Source organism: Bolinopsis microptera, chromosome 10 (assembly GCF_026151205.1).
Source record: "Bolinopsis microptera isolate Bmic1 chromosome 10, MBARI_Bmic_1.0, whole genome shotgun sequence".
Taxonomy (NCBI): Eukaryota; Metazoa; Ctenophora; class Tentaculata; order Lobata; family Bolinopsidae; genus Bolinopsis; species Bolinopsis microptera.
Window position 1 is genome coordinate 80,307 of NC_087081.1, and position 25,342 is coordinate 105,648.

The 25,342-nt window shown below is 39.8% G+C and overlaps 2 protein-coding genes across 8 annotated transcripts in view; both read left to right on the forward strand.

Moving 5' to 3' along the window:
• On the forward strand, positions 1-20,281 carry LOC134821705 (serine/threonine-protein kinase fray2-like). 4 transcript variants are annotated; one of them, XM_063832437.1, is made up of 12 exons: positions 1-211; positions 401-532; positions 7,226-7,365; positions 7,507-9,277; positions 9,471-9,872; positions 10,141-10,315; positions 15,150-15,228; positions 16,185-16,358; positions 17,611-17,740; positions 17,957-18,102; positions 18,407-18,430; positions 19,254-20,281. In XM_063832437.1, the coding sequence occupies exons 4-12, from the start codon at positions 9,097-9,099 to the stop codon at positions 19,356-19,358; spliced, it is 1,416 nt and encodes a 471-aa protein (XP_063688507.1). In that variant the 5' UTR covers positions 1-211; positions 401-532; positions 7,226-7,365; positions 7,507-9,096; the 3' UTR covers positions 19,359-20,281. The 4 variants fall into 4 exon arrangements, with proteins under 4 accessions (XP_063688507.1, XP_063688509.1, XP_063688506.1 ...); XM_063832439.1 differs by lacking the exon at positions 18,407-18,430 and having other exon boundaries at positions 19,254-20,279; XM_063832436.1 differs by lacking the exons at positions 1-211; positions 401-532; positions 7,226-7,365 and having other exon boundaries at positions 9,130-9,286; positions 19,254-20,278.
• LOC134821704 (SUMO-interacting motif-containing protein 1-like) overlaps positions 10,363-25,342 on the forward strand; it is a 17,822-nt gene continuing 2,842 nt past the window's right edge. For 3 of the 4 annotated variants that reach the window (XM_063832431.1, XM_063832432.1, XM_063832434.1), the window contains exons 1-2: positions 10,363-10,387; positions 23,719-25,320. In XM_063832431.1, the coding sequence (XP_063688501.1) occupies positions 23,735-25,320 (1,586 nt within the window). In that variant the 5' untranslated portion in view covers positions 10,363-10,387; positions 23,719-23,734. The remainder of the gene's footprint in view (positions 10,388-23,718; positions 25,321-25,342) is intronic. The other variant, XM_063832435.1, reaches the window with a different exon arrangement.

Below are 25,342 nucleotides of genomic sequence, written 5' to 3' on the forward strand. Positions count from 1 at the left end.
AGAAGGGAAATGGAATAGTTATCTATTATGGAGATGTGAAAATGAGCCAGTGGTCGAGGAGCCCTTTATTTTGGCATTTTAACAATGGATGCCGATGATCTCCTGCTGATGTACATGCCATATTGTGTATACAAGAAAATTACTGTATGTCTTGACGAAGCAATAAAGAAACATCCTGAATTTTTGTCACAACACAAAGGGAAGGAAAACAGTGAGTTCGTTATGTTTATTATATTTTATATGCTATACTGTATAACAATATTCGATTAGATTCACTTGAATCTGCTGTATAACTTGACCTAAGAAAATTAAATTGAGATATAGATGTAATAGCAGTGTTTAATAATATGTATCATATAATATGTAAAAATACCTGATTTTCACAGTCTTCTATTCATAGAATTATCATCACCTGGAGTGTTGCTATTTGACGAATTGTCCCGGAAGAGTTGGACTTGTCATAATCTCAAAGTAGAGATTGAGTCATATGGTGATGATGATATCTCTCAAAGCTTTCAAACAAGTGTTAATGGTAAGCTATGTTGTTTATTCCTTAAAATCATATTTTTTATGTGTTTCATTGCATAGATTGTTGGAGTGTCTTTTCTCTTATAAAGTTGGGGGGGGGGGGGGGGGGGGGGGGGGTCCCAACTACAAAAAATACGAACGCACCCCTAAAATTTCAAATTCGTATTTGTATTTTTTCGTATTTTTTACAAATCGTCATTTTGATAATAGAAGATCACACATCTTCGTAATTAATCAGATCTAAGCTCAACTTAGCAGTGAAGAAAACTTAAAATAAATATGTAAACCATCATGTATCATACACAAAACCTGGGGGAGCCCCAACAAAAACGATGAACCCACCACAAAATTTTGAAATTCGCTCCATTTTCTAGCGTTTTTTCTTTATTAAATTTGGGATATATTGTGATCCATTTTTTATGTTTTATTGGAAATTGGTCCATTTAAGGATATGGTATACTCATTGAACAGCTATAAATTGTTGTAGATCTTTAATAAGAGAGTACAGTTTACATTGTACCTACTTCCTATCAATAAACGAGTAACCAATATATAATCGAATGATATGAATTAATGTGATCAGTCATCTGTACAATGTTTATTGCTAATTTATGATAATACTGTAATGTTTCAAACCTGCTAAGTTTATATTTTGTAATTTCACTTTACTGTTTTAGGCCGCGGTACCTCTTGAACATCTATCGATACACACTACACATCAGCACCATTCCCTATTATTCAACGTCACTGACATTATATTTTAATAATCCACGGCCCAGGAATGCAGTATAGATCAACTTATCCTCAGCCCCCCTGTACGGAGCAGCGCAATATGATTGGCTCTCATTAAAACACGTGACGTGTTACTATGTAATTGCAAAATTCGTGGCAAACTTTATGTTTTATGTCGATGTTTATACACGCCTCCCAAATCACAATTTATTTTGACAGTTTACATTTCTATAATTGCTCAAGCTATTTCGAGAAATATGTGTTCCCGAAAGAACTTGTGCAGTCCTCTCTCCTTCTCCTCCTCATCAGTACTCCTCTCCTCAGCCTCCTCATCTCCTCCTTAGTCCTCCTCTCCCTCTCCTCATTCTCCTCATCCTCCTCAGTCCTCTTCCTCAGTCCTACTCCTCTTCCTCCTCAGACCTTTCCTCCCCTCCTCGTCCCCAGTCCTCATCCTACTCGTCAGTCTCCTCATCCTCCTCGTCAGTCCTCCTCATCCTCCTCATCCTCCTCCTCAGTCCTTCTCCTCCTCATCACTCATCAGTCCTCCTTCTCCTTCTCATTCTTCTCATCCTCCTCAGTCCCACTTCCTCAGTCCCTCTCCTCTGCCCTCCTCAGACCTCCTCCTCCTCCTCAGTCCCCAGTTCCTCATCCTACTCGTCAGTCCTCCTCCTCCTCCTCCTCATCCTCTCCTCCTCTCCTCCTCAGTCCTTCTCCTCCTCGTCAGTCTTCCTCCACCTCCTCATCAGTCCTCCTTCTCCCCCCCCTTCTCTTCCTTCCTCCTCTACTCCCTAAGTTATCCTCCTCCTCCTCAGTCCTCCTCCTCCTTCTCTCCTTCCCTTCTCTCCTCCTTCTCCTCCTACTCATAAGTCCTCCTCCTCCTCAGTCCTCCCCAAGTCCTCTTCGCGTCAGTACTCCTCCGCGTCAGTACTCCTCCTCCTCATCCTCCTCCTTAGTCCTCCCTCCTCCTCCCTGTCCTACTCTCATCTCCTCCTCCTCATTCTCCTCATCATCCTCAGTCTCTTCCTCAGTCCTCATCATCTTCCTCCTCAGACCTCCTCCTCCTCAGTCCCCAGTCCTCATCCTACTCGTCAGTCCTCCTCCCTCCTCCTCCTCCTTCTCCTCCTACTCCTAAGTCCTCCTCCTCCTCAGTCCTCCCTCAGTTTCTCCTCATCAGTCCTCCTCCAGCCTCCTTCTCCCTCCTTCTCCTGTCGAACCCCCCTATTCTAAGTCCTCCCTCCATCATCATCCTCCTGGTCCTACCCCAGTCCTCCTCCTCCTCCTCCTCATCAGTCCTCTCCTCCTCTCCCTCCACCTCCTGAGTCCTCCTCCTGAGTCCTCCTCCTCCTCCTTCTCCTTCTTACTTTCTTATCAGTCCTCCTCCTCAGTCCTCGTCCTCGCTCTCGTCCTCCTCCTCAGTCCTCCTTAGTCCTCGCGTCCTCTCTAGTCTCCTCCTCCTCCCCCCGTCCTCAGTCCTCTTCCTCTCCTCCTCCTCCTGAGTCTCCTCCTCTGGAGTCCTCTCCTCATCAGTCCTCCTCCTGGTCCTCCTCCTCATCCTCCTCCACCTCCTGAGTCCTCCTCCTGAGTCATCCTCCTCCTCCTCATTCCTCCTCCGTCATCCTCCTCCCTCAGTCTCCTCATCCTCCCTCCTCATTCTCCTCCTTATCCTCCTCCTCCTCAGTCTCCCTTCTCATCCATGTCTCCTCCTTCTCTCCTAAAGTCTCCTCCTCAGTCGTCCTCCTCCTCTTCATTAGCCCTTGTCCTCATCCTCCTAGTCCTCGTCCTTAGTCCTCATCCTCATCCTCCTCTGTCTTCCTCCTCAGTCCTCTCCTCCTCTCCTTCATGTCTCCTCCTCCTCATTCTCCTCCTTCTCCTCCTACTGCTAAGTCCTCCTCCATCCCTCAGTCCTCCCCCCAGTCCTCTCTCTCATCAGTCCTCCCCCAGTCTCTCTTCTCCTCCTCCTCATCCTCAGTCCTCCTCCTCATCATCCTCCTCAGTCCTCCCCAAGTCCTCCTCTTCCTCAGTCCTCCCCCAGTCCTCCATCTCATCTCCTCATCCTCGTCCTCTCCTCAGTCCTCGTCCTTCTCCTTCTTATCAGTCCTCCCTCCTCAGTCTTCCTCATCATCCTCGTTCTCGTCTCCTCCTCAGTCCTCCTCGTCCTTAGTCATCCTCCTCTACTCCCCGTCCTCAGTCCTCTTCCTTCTCCTCCCTTCTCGTCTTCCTCTTCCTCCTCCTCCTCACCAATCCTGCTCCTCTTCCTCAGTCCTCCCTCTCCTTTTCAGTCCTCCTCCTCAGTCCTCCTCCTCCTCAGTCCTCCTCGGTCCTTCTCCTCCTCCTCCTCAGTCCTCCTCCTCATCCTCCTCCTTCTCCTCTTCCTTCTCCTCCTAATCAGTCCTCCTCCTCAGTCTTCCTCCTCCTCAGTCCTCCTCCTCCTCAGTCCTCCTCCTCCTCCTCAGTCCTCCTCGGTCCTTCTCCTCCTCGTCAGTCTTCCCCAGTCCTCTTCCTCCTTCTCCTCCTCCTCCTCCTCAGTGCTCCTCTTCATCAGTACTCCTCCTCCTCCTCATCAGTTTACACAATTTATTGTTACTAAAATGTTTTTAAACGCATTTGAGTCTGTAACATATTGACATGTTACTGTTACTGCCTCAAAATGTGCTCGAGAATTATTTTGTTTAAGAGAGTTTTACTCTCCAGTACTATGGAAAAGTTGTTACATGATGAATAAAGATTTTGATAAATAAAGTGATTTTCATCCCTTTTAATGTTATTAAAAATTGTGTAGACTATTCTTTGTATCTAACTGAGGATTGGAAGTTTGAGAAAGGACCATGGTCATTAACCGTGCTACCCATTTCTGCAGATAGCCTGTTACAAATTGTGGAGACAATTTAAATCAAAAGTTACTAAAGCGTTCGCTATTTTTTACGATTGTTATTACCAACCGTACCTCTTTCAATTGTGGACCGGGTGGATGTTTCTGTCAAACAAGAGTTGATACGACAGTGTGTTGTTTTTCGGACGAAACGATTCTTGTTTAGAACAAGAAACCATTTTGGGGTTCTGGGACCACCACCAATCGATTTCTTGTCATATTTAAGTACAGAAATAGCTACCTATATCGCCTAGAAACCTCAGAAAGATCTGATAGAATATTAATATGAATGTGCCATATATAGTCTATATATTATAATATATAATGGGTTCAACCGAAGCTGATTAAATTTCGTTTTAGGAACCCAACTTACCAGACGTATTTGGCAATAATATTCTGTGATGTAGCATTCAAAGACCTTTATAAATCACAATTAATACATCATGATATCTGAATTGTGATATTAATATCCCAGTGATTTTGACATTTACGCTTACGTGAGATTGACAAGCAGCTAAACTCCAATTATTAATTAGTAGGTAATCGTAGTATTGTATTTTCATTTGTTCACCAGTTTTGCTGCGTCTTATTTATCTTCTCTGATGTCATACAGTGTAATATACGAAGATACAACGGAGAATACCAATGAATTTATAGATCCATTTCTCTGGGATATTTAGTTATTTCTAGAGTAAAAAAATGTTGGTAAAAAATACGAAAAAATACGAAAAAATACGAACGCACCCCTAAAATTTGAAATTCGTATTCGTATTTTTTGTAGTTGGACCCCCCCCAAGTTGGCTTAAGTCTGTCTTTGATTCTGACAATAGCTGATCCAGTTACTTAATAGATATTGTGTGCTTGATTGGAATTGGTTTTCTCTCTCAATACCAATTTACTACATAAGACTTATCTTACTGCTATCTCAGCAAATAAACACACAACAACTTTGACAATTGACAAATGATTAAACCCCAGCTCAAGATTTATGCGAGATTGCGAGCCGGACTCATCGCACAAAATTTGTAAATAAATGAGGAAACAGAAAAAGTTTAACTTAAAAGTTGAGGTAATTAGGAACTTAACATGTATTTTATACTCTTAACGTGTATTTTATCACTTGTTTATAGCGTGAAAACTTCGACGTAACGCGCGCGAGATTTTTGCCAGATTTTTGCGAGTTTCGTTTAAATCTCATAGCTAGGCTCACGATATCGTGAGATTCTCCGCGAGATTTCGGCACCCTCTTTCAGCACTACATATTCGGTCGCGCGCTTGCATTTTCATCGCTTTTCAGCGTGTTTATTCACTGTACTGTCTAAGTCTTAAAGGATACTAGTTGTTATAAGATCAAGATTCACAGTGGTTACTATAGTTACCATGGTTACCATTAAAGGAGGTACTATTCCTGGCTACAGTCTACTCAATCTTTCTCAGAATATACTTGATACTGCCATAGGCATAGTGAATTAAAAGTTTGAGAAAGGGTCCCTTCAACTGGAGAACTGACTTATTAATCTTAGCAGGTAATTAACTCTGGATCCTCATCACATTGATTCCATTCTAAATTCTAGCCATAAACAAAACAAACATTACCAGATAACTCCGTTTACAATAATTTGACATGTTCCAGTGTGAACGAGGCCTTCCCCGGACAAATCCTTAAATGCCAGTCTTCTCTTGATCTTAGTTCTCTAGATGAAGTACGAACAGTATAATCTATCGGATAACGTATATAACAAGGTGCTCTGATGATAATTTTAGTAAAATAATTAATAATTGCCAAAAGAATGACCACTGACGAGACTCGAACCCGAGTCAACTGCTTGGCGAGCGCGCCCTAAACCATCGGGCCACGTGAGGCTTACCATAATTACAATATGTAACATAATATAATTCATAAAAATACGCACGTAAATTTTTCGTTATTTATGGATCCAATAACAGTGACATACTTTTCGCTTACAAAGGGACTCGCGAAATCTTTTTAAATAGAAAATAATTAGTGGGGCAAGAAATCTTGCAGGCTGGAGGGGGGGGGGGGGGGGGGTGGGTGGGGAGTACATTTCGCCACTGCACGTGACACGTGAAAATCGCACTTCTAGTGTCAAAATCCAGTCTCATCGCACTTTTTTTAGAATCTTGATAGGGGGATTAAACGATTGTGAGTTATGACGGACTTAACTGTATGGGTCAACTACTGAAACTGTATTGTATACTATCTTAAAGTTAATCATTATACTATACTGGATTATTATATATTATATAACAGTTATAAATGTTCAATAGTTGTAGAGCAATTTCAAGAGTAGTGGTCCACAGGGGTCCGAAAAAGCCGTACAGGCACTTGGGTCCTTATCCTTGTCACTAATCTCAACTGGATTCGGTTTACACAAAACATGAACATTTATTCGTACACATTGACACGATATTTATCAGAAAGCAAAAAATATAAAATAATACGTGCGTGCGCGGCTTGAGCCGCGCCGCATTAGAATGGATGCGTGTAGGGGCTGGAGTACGCTTGTTTATAGATTAATGAAATGTTGCACTGTAAATATTTAGAATTGACGATATATTATGATCTAATCTAGTAAATATTACAAAGCTGGCTTTGGATTTAGGTTTAAGACTATAATTTATTTAAAAACACGGATAGTTTTAAATTTATTTCTATTTGTCGTATAACTATAAACAAGTTAATCCTGTTTTCATAATTGCGCGGCTTTGGCAGCCAGTTATTGACTTATACATAAAATTGAATTTTAAATAGAAATGTGAATATATTAAATTTAAAACTTTCAAAACGGAGGCTTATAAATACTATTATATTATGATTGTAAAATAAAGGATAAAATTTTAAATTTGTTTCACTAAAATTTGTTTCACTATCTTTGTGATCCTAATATCAACCAAAATAATAAAAAGAGCTGAACTTAGAACGTTTATAAAAGTGTTTGTTTGAAAGTTATTTGAAACTGTTTTCTTGAAATTTGTTGTTTTCTTGACTTCATTTAACAGATGTTCATGTTGCATGTAATAATCATCTAAAATTTCTGGAGCTGGGTCTCTGTCTTCTAAAGATAAAAATTTCAGTCATCGGAGACAAGAGCCAAAATGGAGAGCAAAGTTTGTTATCTCAAAACTTAGCATTACAAGATCATGTAGATGAATTAAATCTTCAACTACGTCTCCAAGAACAACACATAAGCAGAGTTGGCCATCAGGAACATTTGGTATGTAACTGTTTCACAGATATTATTTCATATTCTAATTATGTGCATCCCAATACCATGACTATTATTTAATTGTGGTGTAGGGTTATCCAATTTATTTATAATTTATTGGCAAACACAGTTTTATTTCTATATCTTCAGGTACCTCTTCAAAGAGGCAGTCACATGTACAGATCTCCTTCTCCCATAAATTGTCTCGAAGAAGACCCTGATGACATTGAATTTGGGTGAACAGTTTTGACACCTGCATTATTTGTTTAATTCTCCTGCTGAAGAGTGAAGATAGGAAATGATGATAGAAATTGCCACGCATCTCCAGATTGATTTGAAAATCTGGGCTACCTATAACAATATTACTAAAATAAGGAAAAGCTGTCATTTAAAATTTTTGAAATAGGTTTTAGATTTAGTTGTCGCGGTGGGAGTGAGCTCAATATCGAGATCTGTAAATAGATCTATAATTAGAGTTCATAAAAGTTAGGTCCACCTTTGTTGTCATAATAATATATGTCCAAATGTGTCTGTATTATTAGAACTTTATTATATATAGACGGTACTCTGTAACACAACAGGAACTGCTTAGAATATTAAAACATCAATGGCAGTGAAAGGATTATAATTTTGAAAATCTTGCTTTCCAGTCTTTTTACCTTCTTTCAGTTGCCCCCTTTTCTCCTGCCTTTGTTTTCATATGACTGTGTCCCATATGACTGTCCCATATATGACTGTGTCCCATATGACTGTAGCTCAGCATCTTTCTCGCAATTCTACGTACCTTGGTTTTCGAATTATCTAGTTTGAAGCTTACCAAATGTTGCCATTATAACACGACTTTCCTCCAGTTGCAGGCTAAACCCTTCACGGAATGTAAATTGTTAGCTGGACGATGATTGGTGATATGAGATTTTGGTATTCATGCTCACTTCCTTCAACTGTAAATTTGTATTATACTATCATAGTTATCCTGGAATTTATTTACAACTAGGTATTATTTCATACTGATTTGTGTGTTATTAGCTTTTATCTGGTGTTTGTTTGGGGTTTTGCAAGAAAGCTCAGAAGTAATGCAGGGTTCCCTAATTATATCCTTTTGGAAAATAACATAATTTAAATTTATTTGAATCTTTGAGTTTTTTAGAACTTGTAGAAACTTCTTATAAATTTCCAAATTAGTTTCCGATTTAACACCTCCAATTGAAACAAAAATGTACTTGTGCAATGAGAAGTTGTGTATTGTCTCATATTATAAACGATGGGAGGGGATAAGATTTAAAGTCCTTCTGCTGGCAATGATAATTTAGCATGTAAAATATTTTGAAAAAAAAAAACTCTGGCTAATATAACATAACTGTGAGAAGTAAATGGATAGTTGAGTATTTTATGGAAAATTGAAATAAAATCTAGTTTATGATAAATTTATTACTGTTTGTGTTACTATTTGGTTATTTTCCCATTTAATTTAATGATGAAGATCATGACGTCTTTTCATGATGTTTTAGTCTTGTATTATCTTTATATCATGTTTCCTTGATAATAATATGAAATGTCTAAAAAAGCATCAAATTAAGGTTATTTTCTACTAATACTGTCCATTCTTGCATCTCTCATTGTGAATTGAAAAATGTTGCACTGGACACAAAAATGTAATCGAAATCTGATCTCTTCAAGAAAACAACAAATTTTTCAAGAAAACATTTCTTAGTTGAATGTACACTGTATAGCATTTATTACATGAAATTGACAGGATTTATCTACAATAGACTACAGTATAGGACCATGCCAACAGAGGAAGATTTAAAAGCGATAGTTGTACACAAAAAGTACAGTTCCTCACGAAAAGGCAAGGGTGAGAGCGCTCGAAAGAGAAAGAGATCATCTTCCAGTGATAGCAGTCATACCTCTATATCTTCAGGTATCCCAGGTTTTCTTTCACCTTCTATTTTTTATATTAATTTACTGCCTATTAAGGGGCATAATTGTTGACCTCAAGTTAAAGCATTATAAGATATTTTAATCTATGAACATTTCTCTTTTATTAGCTATTGAAGTCAATTTTATTAATGCTTTTCATAGAATTTATTATATTCATGTAACAATCATCACAGAAACTGAACATAAGAGTGAAATAAAGCAAGAGGCGAAATCAGCAAATCCAGATGTGGGCTTCATTCCAAGTAGATTCTTGAAAGATAAACCTCAAAGACGAAGCTCGTCACGACGCCGCGAGGAGGAGACTCTAGTCAGCTATCCTGGGTACAAAGATTCAAAGTCCCGTCGAGATGAGGTGAAACGAGAGCGATCCTTGAATGAAAGACGAGATGAGAGGAGAGATGAGTCTAGAAGAGATGAGTCTAGAAGAGATGAGTCCAGAAGAGATGAGTCTAGAAGAGATGACAGAAGGGATGACAGAAGGGATGACAGAAGGGAGGATAGAAGGGAGGATAGAAGGGATGAAAGAAGGGATGATAGAAGACACGAGGACGATGACAGGGGCAGACGTGATAGAGGTATAAACTATAAAACTAATAGATCGCTTTGTTTGCCAATTTTCACATTTTAACTTGTGATTATATCTTTTGTTTTTATATTTCCTTATCAAGTTATCACAGCAAAACAACATTTAAGATGACAACTTTATAAACGAGTCTGTATTTAATTTATAAATTCCCTGATTTCAGATGTTACTTTAACATTGCACCAGATTACTGGCACCAGATTACTTGAAACTCGTTACATCTGTTGTGAACAGCAAATTGACAAAATAAATACTTTCAGACCACGACAATAGGCGAGATGACCGTGGACGGGTAGATGACGATAACGTCACACGGCGCCCACGTGCGGAAGAGGACAATTCGCGCGGATCAAGGAATGACTACCAGAAATCATTCGCTAACCAGAGAAGAGATCCCGAGCAAACCAGACCCAGGCGTGGCGATGAGGATAACAGGTTAATTTTCAATCCTTGAGATAAAAAGAGAAGTTTTAATACTTTCAACACTACTATATAACAAATAATTTGAGGACCCCGAACTCAATTTTGATTCTCTACTGACTCTGCTGATCTGCACTGTTTCACTTTGTAAAAGAAGTGCGCAATGATCGGAGAAGGTGGTTTTGATGATGAGGGTAACAGGTCCTCAATCTCGTTACAGGATGATACGCCAAAGAATGACAGGAATGTTAGCGAAGATATGTTATCCCCGCAACGTTTCACACCTATCCTGAACTCATCCACATCCTCTGAAAGTACTCAACAGCGACAAGGTAACACTCTTCAATACCAGTTTGCCTACATCAAAGACGGCACTTGTAATACCTGTAATGATGTTCAAGCTAATGACACTGCTCTTACCTGCTTTTTGTGTAAATCGTCATTTCATGCTGTTTGTCGAGATGCTGATAAAGATAGGATCAATAATGCTGTAATCTGTCCTCGCACTTTCTTCAAAGCATACTCCAACAGAAACGAAACCAAGGGTGTTAACAGTTCCAGATTTGGGACTTTTACGTTTGTGTGTAATGTCTGCAAGACACGCTCTGAACAGAACTCCGCAGTCAGTGCCGAAAGTAAAGTCGACCTGATTGACAGGCGAGTAGATAATCTGACCCAATCTATGGAGGACATGAAGGGTTTACTTATGAAAGTTGTGAATATGAAAACATCTCCGGACAAAACTGAAATTTCTTCTCCTCCATCTCCAGCACCAGTTGCCCCTTCATATCGCTCTGTATTAATCATGTCCAGCAAAACACCAGAAAATCAAGCAAAAGATCGCCAAGAAGAAGTTGACAAAATCATCAAAGACAACGCCATTCATGCTGACAAACGGTATGTCAACAAGAATGGGGACATTGTGGTTGTGTGTCCGACAACGGCTGACAGGGAAAATCTTGTCAAGAAAGTATCCCAGCAACTTCCAGATATGAAAACGCACCAGCCACCAGAACGTTTGCCCACAATCTCTGTTGCTAACCTTGCTGATAATTATTCTGAAGAAGATCTAGAAGACCTGCTCCTTCAAGCTCACCCCAACATTAAGGCATTAAAATCCCAGGGTGAAACATTTTCTGTACTAAAAGTTAAACCTCAGATCAAAAACAGCAGCAAGCATCAAGCCACTATACGAGTTAGTAACAATATCAGGAAAATCATAGAACAACAGGGAGATCGGCTATACATCAGTTCGTTTAGTTGCAAAGTTTATGATCAATTTCATGTAAAACGATGCAACAACTGCCAAGGTTTTGGACACTACAGGTCGGAGTGTGAATCAGAAAAAGCTATTTGTGGTTATTGTTCCAAGAATCATACGTCAGAAGATTGTCCAGAAAAGAAAACTAATAGTCCTATCCCATGCTGCATTAACTGCTCTAAGGGCAAGTATCGGGATGAACGAAACACACACACGGCATTTGATAGGACATGTCCAGCTTATGTTGCTGAACAGCAGCATCTCCGCAAAACTATCAATTACTACAGTTCAAAAAACTTGTAAGCAGTGGTCTGAAATCCTCTCCGGTGGAGATTCTTGGCTGTTGCTGGAATGTGAGATCTCTCAATAATAAGATTCAACCAATCATGGAATCTATAATCGACCAAGGAATCTCTGTCTTTTTTGTCACTGAGACTTGGCTCACCAGCATGAAGAATGATGTTACTGCTACCATCAAGTCTTACGGCTATAACTTGATTCACTACATCAGGAAAGACTCTGCTAAATGCAGAGGCGGAGGAGTTGGAATTATTTACAATTCAAGTGATTTGAACCTTACTCCTGTGTTTGATAAGTGTGGAGATACGTTTGAAGCAGTTTTAGGCAAATTTCGAGACTCATCGGGTGATACTGTCCTCTGTGCTTGTGTTTACCGACCAGGGTCATTGACTGATGTATTTTTTGAAGATTTGGATGAGTTTATTGGGAACATATTCATGAAATACAAGAAGTTTTTAATCTGTGGTGATCTTAATATTCATTTGGATGATCATAAATCAAGAAACACGGCCAAACTGACTGAAGTATTGGCCAGCTATGGACTGCATCAATACGTGAGAGATCCAACTCACAACAAAGGACATATTCTGGATGTTGTAATCTCCTCCCATCAGATAGTCAATCCAAAGAGTGTCACAGTAGACTCGCACACCTCGGAAATGTTCCCAAACTGTGACCATTTCCCGGTTACTTTTAGCCTCACAAAAACAGTTGCAAGCAATCTCAACAAGAAAAAAGTTATCACATTCAGAAATGTCAAAGAAATTGACAAAAATTGTTTTGCGGATAATCTTGCTGAGGAATTGGTTACTGTAATGGATCCTGAGGGTCTATCACAAGCTGAAATGCCGTCATTTGAAAGCCGCATCAGCCTATACAACTCTAAGTGCCTAACTGTGCTGAATAACCATGCTCCTCTCCTCACAAAGGAAATCAAAGAACGTAAGTCTGCCCCTTGGTTCGATGGTGAATATAAAGCACTTAGAAGCCAAAGAAGAAAAGCCGAGACAAAGTGGAAAATCTCCGGATCTTTAACTGACAAGAAACACTATGAATCAATCAGAGAGCAGTGCACAGAACTCTCAGACAGGAAGAAACATGAGTTTTTCAAAGTCGAATTCATAAAGCATTCCTATTCTTCTAAGAGTCTTTTTAGATTTGTGGACACCTTTCTTGATCGGGATAAAAGCATTGTGTTGCCTTCGTCGGAGTCTCTCAAGGACACAGTCGAAAACTTTAACGTATATTTTCAGGAGAAAATAAAGGCAATACGAAATAACTTTGATCATGTGGAGTCTGACGATCAAACGCCCTCTTACTGCGGAGAAAAACTAGCTGAGTTCTCTCCAACTACTCTAGAAGAACTAGAGGAGATAATCAAGGCATCTGAGATCAAGTCTTCTTCAATTGACCCTCTACCTGCAAACATCTTTAAAGAAAACCTTGAGGTTCTACTACCCGTCTTAGTTGACATAGTAAATGCTTCATTATCTTCTGGCAGTATTGATGGCGCTAAACTAGCTCATATCACACCCCTGATCAAGGGCCAGGGATTAGATAGTGATAATCTCAAGAATTACAGACCAATATCTAACCTTAGTTTTGTGGGCAAGTTGATAGAAAGAGTAGTGCTCAGGCGTCTAAATGAACATCTAGAAAACAACAACCTGAACATCCCACAGCAGTCTGGATACAAATCAAAACACAGCACCGAGACTCTGCTTGTGAGAGTTGTTAACGATCTACTCATTGCATCTACAGAAAGCAAGGCAACTGTTGTTCTTCTCCTAGATCTCAGCGCAGCTTTTGATACAGTTGACCACTGCAAACTACTGAACATCCTCAGAAATGAGTTGGGAATAACAGGGACAGCTTGGAAATGGTTCAGCAGCTTCCTCACAGGTAGATGTCAAACGATTAAAGTTGGAAATGAGGAATCTTATGAGATAGTGATTAAGTTTGGAGTCCCACAGGGCTCTGTGCTGGGTCCGGTCCTGTTCAACATCTACATTCGCTCTTTGTACTCAGCAGCACATGATTTGAACTTCTCCATCCAGGGTTACGCCGACGATCATCAGCTGTATAAAAGTTTCAAGCCAAACGAGGAGCCCACCGTCCTTATCAACGATGTTCCCAAATGTTTCCAAGAAATTAATGACTGGATGAAAAAACATTATCTACAGCTCAATGCAGGAAAAACTGAGATTCTTGTCTTTGGGACACCGCTTGTTCTCCAGCAGCTGTCTATAGGGGGCGTGTTTGTTAACTCTGAGACGTGTGTCAGGCTGTCACCTGTTGCAAAGAACCTCGGATTTCGTCTCGACTCTCAACTAAACTTTGGTGAGCAAATCAAGCAACTTAAAACATCGTGTTTTCTGAAACTAAGAGACCTTGCTAAGATGAAAACATTTCTCACAACCAAACAGATGGGAACACTGACTCAAGCAATTGTAATCTCATCGCTTGACTACTGCAATGCACTTTACTATGGTTGTAGTCAAGCCTCAATTACGCAGCTGCAGAACATTCAGAACCGAGCATGCCGTCTGGTTTTTGGATTAAAGAAGAGAGACTCAGTCGAGGAGAAGCTCAAATCCCTTCATTGGCTCAAGGTGAAGGAGAGGATTGAGTTTAAGTTATGCTTACTGATTTTCAAAGCAGTCAATGGTGTTGCTCCTGCATATCTGTGTGATCTAGTAACATTTGTTAGTTCGAGTAGCAGAAGAACTTCCTCCTTACACCTACCCGTCGGATCTACAAGATCACACCCAAGAGCGTTTCAGACTGTTGCTCCGAAAATCTGGAACCAACTACCAATTGAAATTAAGACTTGTTCCGATGTTGATCTGTTCAAAACATTATTAAAAACTCACCTGTTTAAGAAAAGTTATGGCATGAGCGATTAATTGACAATATAATAACTTTATGTTATTTGCTTAAACTGTTTAGGATGCAACCTAATGTCATGATCTTTTTGAACTTATTATTAGCAATTAGACTGTTAGCTCGCTTCACAAGCATGTCATCTTCGTTCCAAAACTTTTTATGTCCTATGCATACACTCCTTGATAGTTATCTTGATCTAGTATCTTTGTTTCACACAATAGAGCATAAGTTTTGTGGTTTATCCACTGGGCTTAGAGTTTGTGTTTAAGCTACCAAATTTTATTATTATTATTATTAAGTCCAGTAAAACGTTGATTTCAAATTGTTTGAATTTCTGAGACGCATTGGAATTTTGAGATATGCCCTGAGAATCACCATTTAAAGCGAACATTGTGTTTTCAGAAGGAAGCCAAGAGAGGATCCAGAAAGGGTCTCAGGAAAGAGGTCTTCGTCTATAGATTCGAACAAAAGAAAAGGCAGGGTAAGTTATTTAACAATTAAGGGGGCCGGGGGGGGGGGGGGTCTTCATCAAAATTCTCTCGAAATTGACTTTATAGTTGTTTCTGATAGAGAGGAGTGATATCTACCAGCTCCTTTTGGTCCCATGGAAAAATATTGTTTCTAGCCGAAATTATCGCCGGTCTAAGGTCAGCGCTTATGTGTAATTGTATTGCGCGAGCGATTTTCAATCGCAAATTTTGAAAATCGAGTCTAAAAATCTATCTTCTCCTACATTTTTTGAGCAATCACCTTGAAACTTTCAGGATATGTTCTAGGGACCATTTAGAAGAGATCGTTCAAGCCAAAATTTTAAGATAGGCCTTTAAAAAATTTTAATTCAATTTTGAAAATCTTGGACCTGAAAAAATCGTAAAAAAACGAGGTCCAAGATTTTCAAAATTTAATAAAAAAATTTTAAAGGCCTATCTCAAAATTTTGGCTTGAACGATCTCTTCTAACTGGTCCCTAGAACATATCCTGAAAGTTTCAGGGTGATTGCTCAAAAAATGTAGGAGAAGATAGATTTTTAGACTCGATTTTCAAAATTTGCGATTGAAAATCGCTTGCGCAATACAATTACACATAAGCGCTGACCTTAGACCGGCGATAATTTCGGCTAGGAACAATATTTTTCCATGGGACCAAAAGCAGCTGGTAGATATCACTCCCCTCTATCAGAAACAACTATAAAGTCAATTTCGAGAGAATTTTGATGAAGACCCCCCCCCGGCCCCCTTAACATATAGTTTAATATTTCTAACATATTATATTAAAACATGATTGACCAACCTTTTGTCGTCGGTTTTCGTTTCTAAGCTAATCGAATTCTGACCAAACGTTACATATGTATTTTGATGTTCATGTTAAGATAGAAATTTTGCCATTTCAGTACAATTCAATTGCAATAAGATCATGACATATTTATTGACATTCCAGAGAGATGAAGATGAAGACTACGACCCAATCTCAGACGAGGAGTTAGCTATGTTAGAGGAAGATGCTGGAATCATAGAGATCTACAAAGAGTTGGAGCGTGAAATGCGCAGCAAGCGCTACACCGCCAACCTGGATAGTGTTGATTTCAGCGCTCTTGATTTACTGAAACCTGAGGTATGCTGAGCTCGTGATATCATGGATCGCTTAGGTTCCACCAGGATCTGGTAGTCCTCATAATTCTGCGGCCTCCATGTATCGTTATCTCGCACAACTCTTTGAGAATCTTGTGAATTTGGCATGTGAGAATTTGCAGCCTTCCAGACATTAATTGAGTCAACGAGGTATCGTACGTCACCTCAAGATCGGGTGACAGGGGGCTGACCAGGCCAGAACCAAATTGATTGGGTCTGAGGTCACGTCATTATGACTTATGAGCCTGAGGTCACGTGACTATGACGTCACCTTGTTCTCCGTTTCCCGCTCATTGGACCAGGTGAGCTTGCATGCTTGTGAATGTGGGTGTAAGTTCAGCTGTACTGTAATTTATACCTAATTACCCCTATAAAAACCGAAAATTTATTTTCAGGCAGAAAGCTAGAAATTTACCAAAGTATCGACATTCGACATTGCTATTTATACGTATTTATAAACTTATTTTACGTATTTGTTACCTGTTACTAATTAATCAACAGGATCATAATGTTGATTGCATCGATAAAACATGGATTTTAAGGCATAAGGAAGCATTGTTAGGTTCTGAAACCAAGTTTAATCGATTTCTCATGCAATTTTAGGTCAGGGATGGTCATCAAAATAAGTTTATAGCAATGTCGATACTTTGGTAAATTTCTATCTTTCTGCCAAAAAATAAGTTTCGGTTTCTATAGGGGGTAATTAGGTATTACCCCCTATAGAAACACACCCACATTTACAAGCATGCAAGCTCACCTGGTCCAATGAGCGGGAAACGGAGAACAAGGTGACGTCATAGTCACGCGACCTCCTAGCCTGTCACCCGATCTTGAGGTGATGTACAACACCTCGTTGACTCAATCAATGTCTGGAAGGCTGCATATTTTCACATGCCAAATTCACAAGATTCTTAAAGAGTTGTGCGAGATGACGATACATAGAGGCCGTAGAATTATGAGGACTACCAGATCCTGGTGGAACCTAAGCGGTCCATGATATCACGACAGGCCCTCAGCCTGAGCTGGAACTCTGGAATTTTGGGTTTTGTTTAGAATGTACAGATTTCTGTTTTGGAATTTTTTCGGGTGACTATTACAATTTTATTGGAACGTGGAAAGTCGTCTGTTGCTATGTAAATTTCGTCTGAAATATTAGCTTGATACTGTTGGTTGAGCCTGATTTCTATTGGAAAACTTCTGTAAAAATATGACTGATGATAACAACTCATGTTTAGAAGAAACTAGAACCGGAACCAAGGACGAAGGACCCCATAGACCGGCTACTGAAGTGTGGCTACAGCGCTAACTACGGCGGTAAAGCAATCACCGAAAAGATAAAAGCATTGTCTTTACAGAGGGGTGTAGGTGAGAAATATTCCGGAATATTTCGAAATGTTCCGAATATTCAGAGTTTAGATGTTGCTTTGAAGATTATTCAATAAGATCATAGCATAGTATGGTATTTAGTCATTTGACGCACGGTAAAAAATATGAAAACTATCAAATAGTTACAAGTTTTACAATATTATTGAGATTTTTGTGACAAAATTCACCTAACACTTAACAGTTAACACCACCCAGAAGCACCGCTGAACGGAGCGTTCTCAGCCAACAAGAAGACATTAAGAACAGTGTTCCAAGAAACCCTGTCCCCACACATAGCTTTATCTTCTCACACTGACCTTCTTCTTAGACAGAAACTAGCGCTACTGTCACGTGATAAGAACGTGAGTTTGGAAATTCTTATCTTCTATTTATGTTATCTTATCTTGTTAGTTGTTCCACTAGCGTATAGAGGAGAGCGGCTGGGGTTATGGTAGTGCAAACTTTTTAGACTAAAACATGAGAATCTTTTTTCGGCTGGAAGATCGGTTTGAGTAATTGCCCGTACTAACATACATACATACATACACTGCATGTTTCTTGTGTATTTGAATGTTACTTAGGGTAAATGTGTGATTATTATTAGTGTGAATGTGTGTATTGTTAAATTTTCACACACATTTTCACTAAATGTGTGATTGATTTCAGGGCTTATACGTGGAAAAGCGTGAGGTGACTTGATATTGAGCTATGATTTAATGTGATGTGTTGGTCCAAAACTGACGTAACGTTTCTTGGCCAATTATAGCATGTTATCAGCTATCTGGTCTTGTTGACATTGTGTTAATTATGGCCCAACCTGTATTACCTAATCATTTGCTGCTGGCTGTTATTTTGCTGGTTTTCAATCGTTTACCTTACGAGACATATTTAAATGGTACGAAAGTGGTTTTTCGAAAAAATCACCAAAATTTAGGTCACCGTCAAAACAGACACCATCGCGTCGGTCTCATATACCGTCTAGAGGATTAGAAGTTAAGTTGAGGCTGAGTTTCATAGAATCCGGAGGAATTGTTTACAAGATAAAACAGCTGATCAGAGAAGATCTTTGTACTTGATTTTATCAAATATTGGGTTTCATTTTTGTAAAATAAGGAGCTGATGAAAAAATCCCCATATTCGCTACAAGAGAAACGCTCTTCAAACTACATTACCATGATTTAATTTGGGGTAAGAAATTTGGCGGTTTTCGGAAAAAATTCCCATATTTTCGTTCCCAAATTATTTAGGTCACCGGAATTATGTCGAACATGAATATGTCTCGTAAGGTATCAGAGCTGATCATAAGTAAATTAAAATTAAAATAATAAGCTTTTAATACGCAAGAAGGCCGTTTGACACTCACTGTACAGATTTGATTTTAGAACTTTAGAAGAACTGGCTTGCTTTGCCTCCGTATCTGTGATAAATTAAATAATTGGAATGAAAAAAAAGACAACAATCAATTATTTTAATCGACATAGAATAATAAATCTAACTCTTACTCACTATTCAGGTGTCAGAGATAGTTTTAACAGATGAACCAGTTAACAACACATTACTAAACGACAGTGTAAAACTCTTCAACCAGATGGCGGGAACTAACCTGGAAGTAAAATGAGGCAATCCACGTGATGCCCATATAAGGAGCATTTGATTTTAACTATTTGATTTGTTGAGTTCCAGAACGTTGACTAATTAATTGATTTTCAATTATCTTATCAGTTACATGATTACATTTTGTGATAAGCCCGGCACGAGATATACCGATAATATCGGACATAATGGATGATAATGGTTAGTAACCATTGGTTACGTTACGCTGGAGTAACCTTACGGAAGTGAATTGCAGGATATAAATATCGAATCAGTGTGATGATGTAATCATGTAAAGCTAGATGGGTTAGACCTTGTGTACGTGTATTATCTGAACTAAGTTTGTCTCCTTGAGAGCCCCTTATAGTTAGCTGTTGTTTCGTTTAACCAATTTGTAACTTTTTGAGTTGTTCTTCCGTATTCTTAACTGATTAGACAGAACACACTCCACTTGATTGCATGAGTCGTACTGTTTAGACTTAGTTACCCTGACCTATATTTACGACATGGTGTAAATTCACGAAATATAGAACTATAGAAAAATGGGATTTTTCCAACTTGATTAATAAATTAATAATCAAATTGGTAAGATCACGCGAGGGTTTGGTCAGATTAAATTAAAGATTAAATTTCACGGGTACTGCAACTAATAAGTGAATAAGTAAAAGTCACGCATTGACCCGTAAGTGATAGTTGCCATTTGTCCTTTGTCTTGCATTGACACTGTGTGCAATGTGCATGCTTCTCAGTTTGAAAGTAAAATGTTTATTCACACGTAATAATCACTAAGTTATTTAACTAAGAACCACTAATGAAAGAGATCCTACCACCTTGGTTAAACGTACACGTGAGGCACGTCCATCCGCCTGGTAGTGGCTGACTGTTTTTACAAGATTACATATTATTGTATTTGTGTAAATTGAGCTTCTGCTTTAATTTATTTACTAGGTGTTGTTTCATTTATTGGTTCTTTTGCGATAGTCAAAACGCGACAACTAGCGCTGGATGGCGACAACTAGCGCTATCCAGCGCTAGTTGTCGCCATCCAGCGCTAGTTGTCGCTATCCAGCGCTGGATAACGCTGGCCAGCGCAAAATATATATGTTCGATAATTGTCGCTATCCAGCGCTAGTTGTCGCCATCCAGCGCTAGTTGTCGCCATCCAGCGCTAGTTGTCGCTATCCAGCGCTAGTTGTCGCTGGCTATGCGACACTGTCGCACGTGATAGTTTGCGATGGCCAGCGCAACTGGCCATCGCAGAAAACAGTTCGATAACTAGCGCTGGATAGCGACAACTAGCGCTGGATAGCGACAACTAGCGCTGGCCAGCGCTGGCCATCGATATCCAGCGCGAAATTTTTGCGCTATTACTCGTCAGCTAGCGCTGGCCAGCGCTAAGCCAGATGTATTTTCGGACGCTAATTCCGAATCAACCCCCATAGGCCCATGACATAGGGTTAAAATGCTCTCCTGACGAGATATTGGCGAAAAACTGTACATGTTGATGTATCGATCACGTGATATGACCGTATAAGGAAGTTAGTCTAATTTCTCGTTATTGTTAGGGTTTCAGCATATGTTTTTGTTAAGGATTGGGTTAGGGTTAGGGTTGGGATCAGATTAGAGGGTTAAGGTTTCGAAAAGTCGTTCAGAACCAGCTAGAGTCAGAGAATGGGTTAAAGGACCAGTTAACTGAAAAATTTGTAGTATCCAATTTGGCTAAGATTTAAACCAGCTGTGACAAACTGGTAAAGAATCGTATCGCCGAAAGAACCAACTCTCTAGCGTACGTGTAACGCGTGTTATTGCAATAATAAGCTGTGGCCGCGTGACGTCATAAAGTCCCTCAGTGCGCGCTTGCATAGCGTAATACAATGCACAAATGTTTATCATCGTCAATAAAACACGTGTAACTCACTCAAATTTTAGAGTTATGACTATTTCCCTAGTTCTACAAAATCCTTATAGTTGTGGCTATCACCCTAACTATATGAATAGCTGATTGGATGTACAGTGCTCACGTCAGGATTTTAAACAGTGACATAAGTTCTTGAACAGTGGCGGGTGAATGTACAGTTAGAAAGTTTCTGCTATTACAAGTTATGTCATATGTGATAATTTTGGATTGTTTTCATTGCTTCATTACAAACGAAGGGAGACTGTACCGATTATTTTTCCCCAGTACATGAAACTAATACACAAAATAATGTGCTATGTATTAAATATGATAGCTGATCAGAGTGTAACTCTGTAATATAATATTACAGTTGTTCGGAAGAATGCGAGCAGTCGAATGGTTCGCTGTCCTAAAAGACATAGTTCCGAGAGCAATTATATTTTTAGCATAGCGAAATTTCTTACTTTAATCCACACGTGCCAGACAGTACAGGAGACAAGAAGTCTGGCTATTTTACGGCCGTTCCCATGGGACCATTAGTAGAAGTAGCTCCTATCAGAACGGTGCCGTGGGAACCGAAAAATACCCGGTCTACTAAATACTGATTGGAGTGTACAGTGTGCGGAGTGTTTTGAATTTGACTTACCTAGTTATCGTCCTACTTGTATGATCATAAAATTAAATACCAAGTACTGCAAACGTGTTCAGTCAATCGACCCACTGAACAACTATAGAATTTCCAAGACCCTATTATTCTTTGGCCATATATATACGGCACGATCGATTCTTAGATGGCTAAACGACAAACGTTAATCTATACAATTCTTAAACTATGAGATAGCACTTTAATCTAAAGATACACTTTTTATATTACTCCTGATTTTTACATTTCAATTTTCACGTAAAACATTGTAGCCATAGGTTGATCATGGACACTGACAGCTTAATTTTAGATAATAATGATTTATGAGTTTCTCTAAAGTTAACTCTAAACTTGTGTAGTCCAGTCATTTATGGACATTTATGGAATTGAACCTGCAAATTTTCGTATACTCACGAAATTTTGCAAAGACCTTCCCAAAAGTATGAATAAACGATTTTCGGTTGGAGACATATTGACCACGCCGATATTGACCCAATAACGTAACCGACCCTTTGCTTCTGAAGGTCGTGGAGACTTCAAAATAGGCTTAAACGAAGCCGCATATGCAAGTTTATATAAGAGTTATTGAGCAACACATGGCCTAAAATCCTTACTTTTCGAGAAATTCGCCAAAAACCATTTTGGGCGTGGTGCTGAGCCCATTTTCGATAGGATCGTGATAGAGTCTTTAGACAGGGTGCAAAAGAACCGCAATTAGCATATTAATATATAACTTACGAAGAAACAGATGCCTTAAAGTGCTTAATTTTTCAGTTATTGGCGAAAAACTGATTTCCGGTTCCAGAAATCATGCAAAAATATGGGTATCTCGTAAATTGGGCTATGAAGGCCCTACAGATTTTTGAATGAGTGCAAATTGTGCAGAATGGACATGTTTATATACAACTTATGAAGCAACATGTACCCTAAAACACTTACTTTTCGAGTTATTTGGGGGAGAAACATTGTATTATGTCCATTTTTACCTGTAAAATACAGTCTCACGAGCTGCTCTGTGCGCGCAAGGGACTTTATGACGTCATCGCCAAAATAATACAAACGCTAATTACACGCGTTAGAGAGCAGTTAGAGATTTAGGAATTTCGACTCGTTGCTCAGTTTGCTATTTGTCACAATCTGTCAAAATATGAGGATAACTTTTTTTTCAGTTAACTGGTCCTTTAAAAAAGTTACGTGACAGTCGAGTGTAAAGTGATTAATCATCATCCGACTAATATCGCAAGTATATGATTTTGATACATTGCGCTGGCTACCGCTGGCTAACGCTGGCTAGCGCTGGCTAGCGCTGGCTAGCGCTGGATAGCGACAGCTAGCGCTGGCTAGCGACAACTAGCGCTGGCTAGCGCTGGCCAGCGCTGGCCAGCGCTAGCTGACGAGTAATAGCGCAAAAATTTTGCGCTGGATATCGATGGCCAGCGCTGGCCAGCGCTAGTTGTCGCTATCCAGCGCTAGTTGTCGCTATCCAGCGCTAGTTATCGAACTGTTTTCTGCGATGGCCAGTTGCGCTGTTGTCGCCATCCAGCTAGTTGTCGCCAGCTAGTTGTCGCCATCCAGCGCTAGTTGTCGCGTTTTGACTATCGCAAAAGAACCCATTTATTTGTATCCATATCGTATCATAAAAAGTAAAATCCACCGTTTGCAAGTCACGGTTTACAAACTGCGAAACTGTACTAGGCTTGATTATTTTGATGTGCTGCATATTTAATCTATTAATAGAGTTTCAGAGTGATATAATGGCGAAATTTCTATTTATTTGGAATTAATACAAACTGGATTTGTCTTTGAAGTTTGAATCACCGAGTACTCTTAACATTACATTTTATAAGATCGGTGCAATGGAATGGCGGTAGTAAACGAGGGAATATTTACGGAGAAAGAAATTGAAGCTCCAGAAAGATCAATTCATAATACACTAAACAACAATGGAATAGACAACAACATGATCGGGTCAGATGATGCCACAGTTGTGTTAGCTAAAACTCCAGGAAGAAGTGAAGTTCCTTGTGAAGTTCCTTGTGAAGTTCCTTGTGAAGTTCCTTGTGAAGTTTCCAACGAGATTATTAATGCAAAAGCTGCTCCCGAGGACGGGAAAGGAGAATCTGCTGTTCTGAACGGTGAATCAGATACGAGTGAGTTTATTACAGAAACAGATATAAAGGCACTCGTGGTAAAAGCTGAACCGAGTGTAGAAGTAGCCGAATCAAGTTCATCAGTTGCTGAATCACCTGAAGCAGTTACTGAATCACCTGAAGCAGTAGCTGAATCATCTGAGGCAGTTACTGAATCACCTGAAGCAGTAGCTGAATCACCTGAAGCAGTAGCTGAATCACCTGAGGCAGTAGCTGAATCACCTAAAGCAGTAGCTGAATCACCTGAGGCAGTAGCTGAATCACCTGAAGCAGTTACTGAATCACCTGAAGCAGTTACTGAATCACCTGAAGCAGTTACTGAATCACCTGAGGCAGTAGCTGAATCACCTGAAGCAGTAGCTGAATCACCTGAAGCAGTTACTGAATCACCTGAAGCAGTTGCTGAATCACGTGAAGCAGTAGCTGAATCACCTGAGGCAGTAGCTGAATCACCTGAAGCAGTTACTGAATCACCTGAAGCAGTAGCTGAATCACCTGAAGCAGTTATCGAATCACCTGAAGCAGTATCTGAATCACCTGAGGCAGTAGCTGAATCACCTGAAGCAGTTACTGAATCACGTGAAGCAGTAGCTGAATCGCGTGAAGCAGTAGCTGAATCACCTGAAGCAGTAGCTGAATCACCTGAAGCAGTAGCTGAATCACCTGAGGCAGTTACTGAATCACCTGGAGCAGTAGCTGAATCACCTGTAGCAGTTACTGAATCACCTGAGGCAGTTACTGAATCACCTGGAGCAGTAGCTGAATCACCTGTAGCAGTTACTGAATCACTTGAGGCAGTAGCTGAATTATCTGAAGCAGTTACTGAATCACCTGAAGCAGTAGCTGAATCACTTGAGGCAGTAGCTGAAACACCTGAAGCAGTTACTGAATCACCTGAAGCAGTTACTGAATCACCTGAAGCAGTAGCTGAATCACCTGAGGCAGTAGCTGAATCACCTGAGGCAGTAGCTGAATCATCTGAAGCAGTAGCTGAATTATCTGAAGATAGCATTTGCCTTCCAGATAACACTAATCTAGCACCCGAGATCGTTTCAGATCAGCAAAAACCCGCTATCAGCCAAGTCCAGAATCTAAACGAGAATTTACTCATCAAAAATGATCTTCTCGGCTCGTTGAATCTGATAGATGCTGCTCCCGCTCCCCTCCTGCCTGGTACAGACTGGGACCAGGGGAGCAGTGTGGATCTCGGAGAGAGTGATGGAGAAAGTGAAAGTGAAAGTGAACTTAATGACGAAGTGAAATGTTGTCCTCATGCCCACCAGTTTGTTAACGATCTGTGAGTTTTTAATTTAAATTGG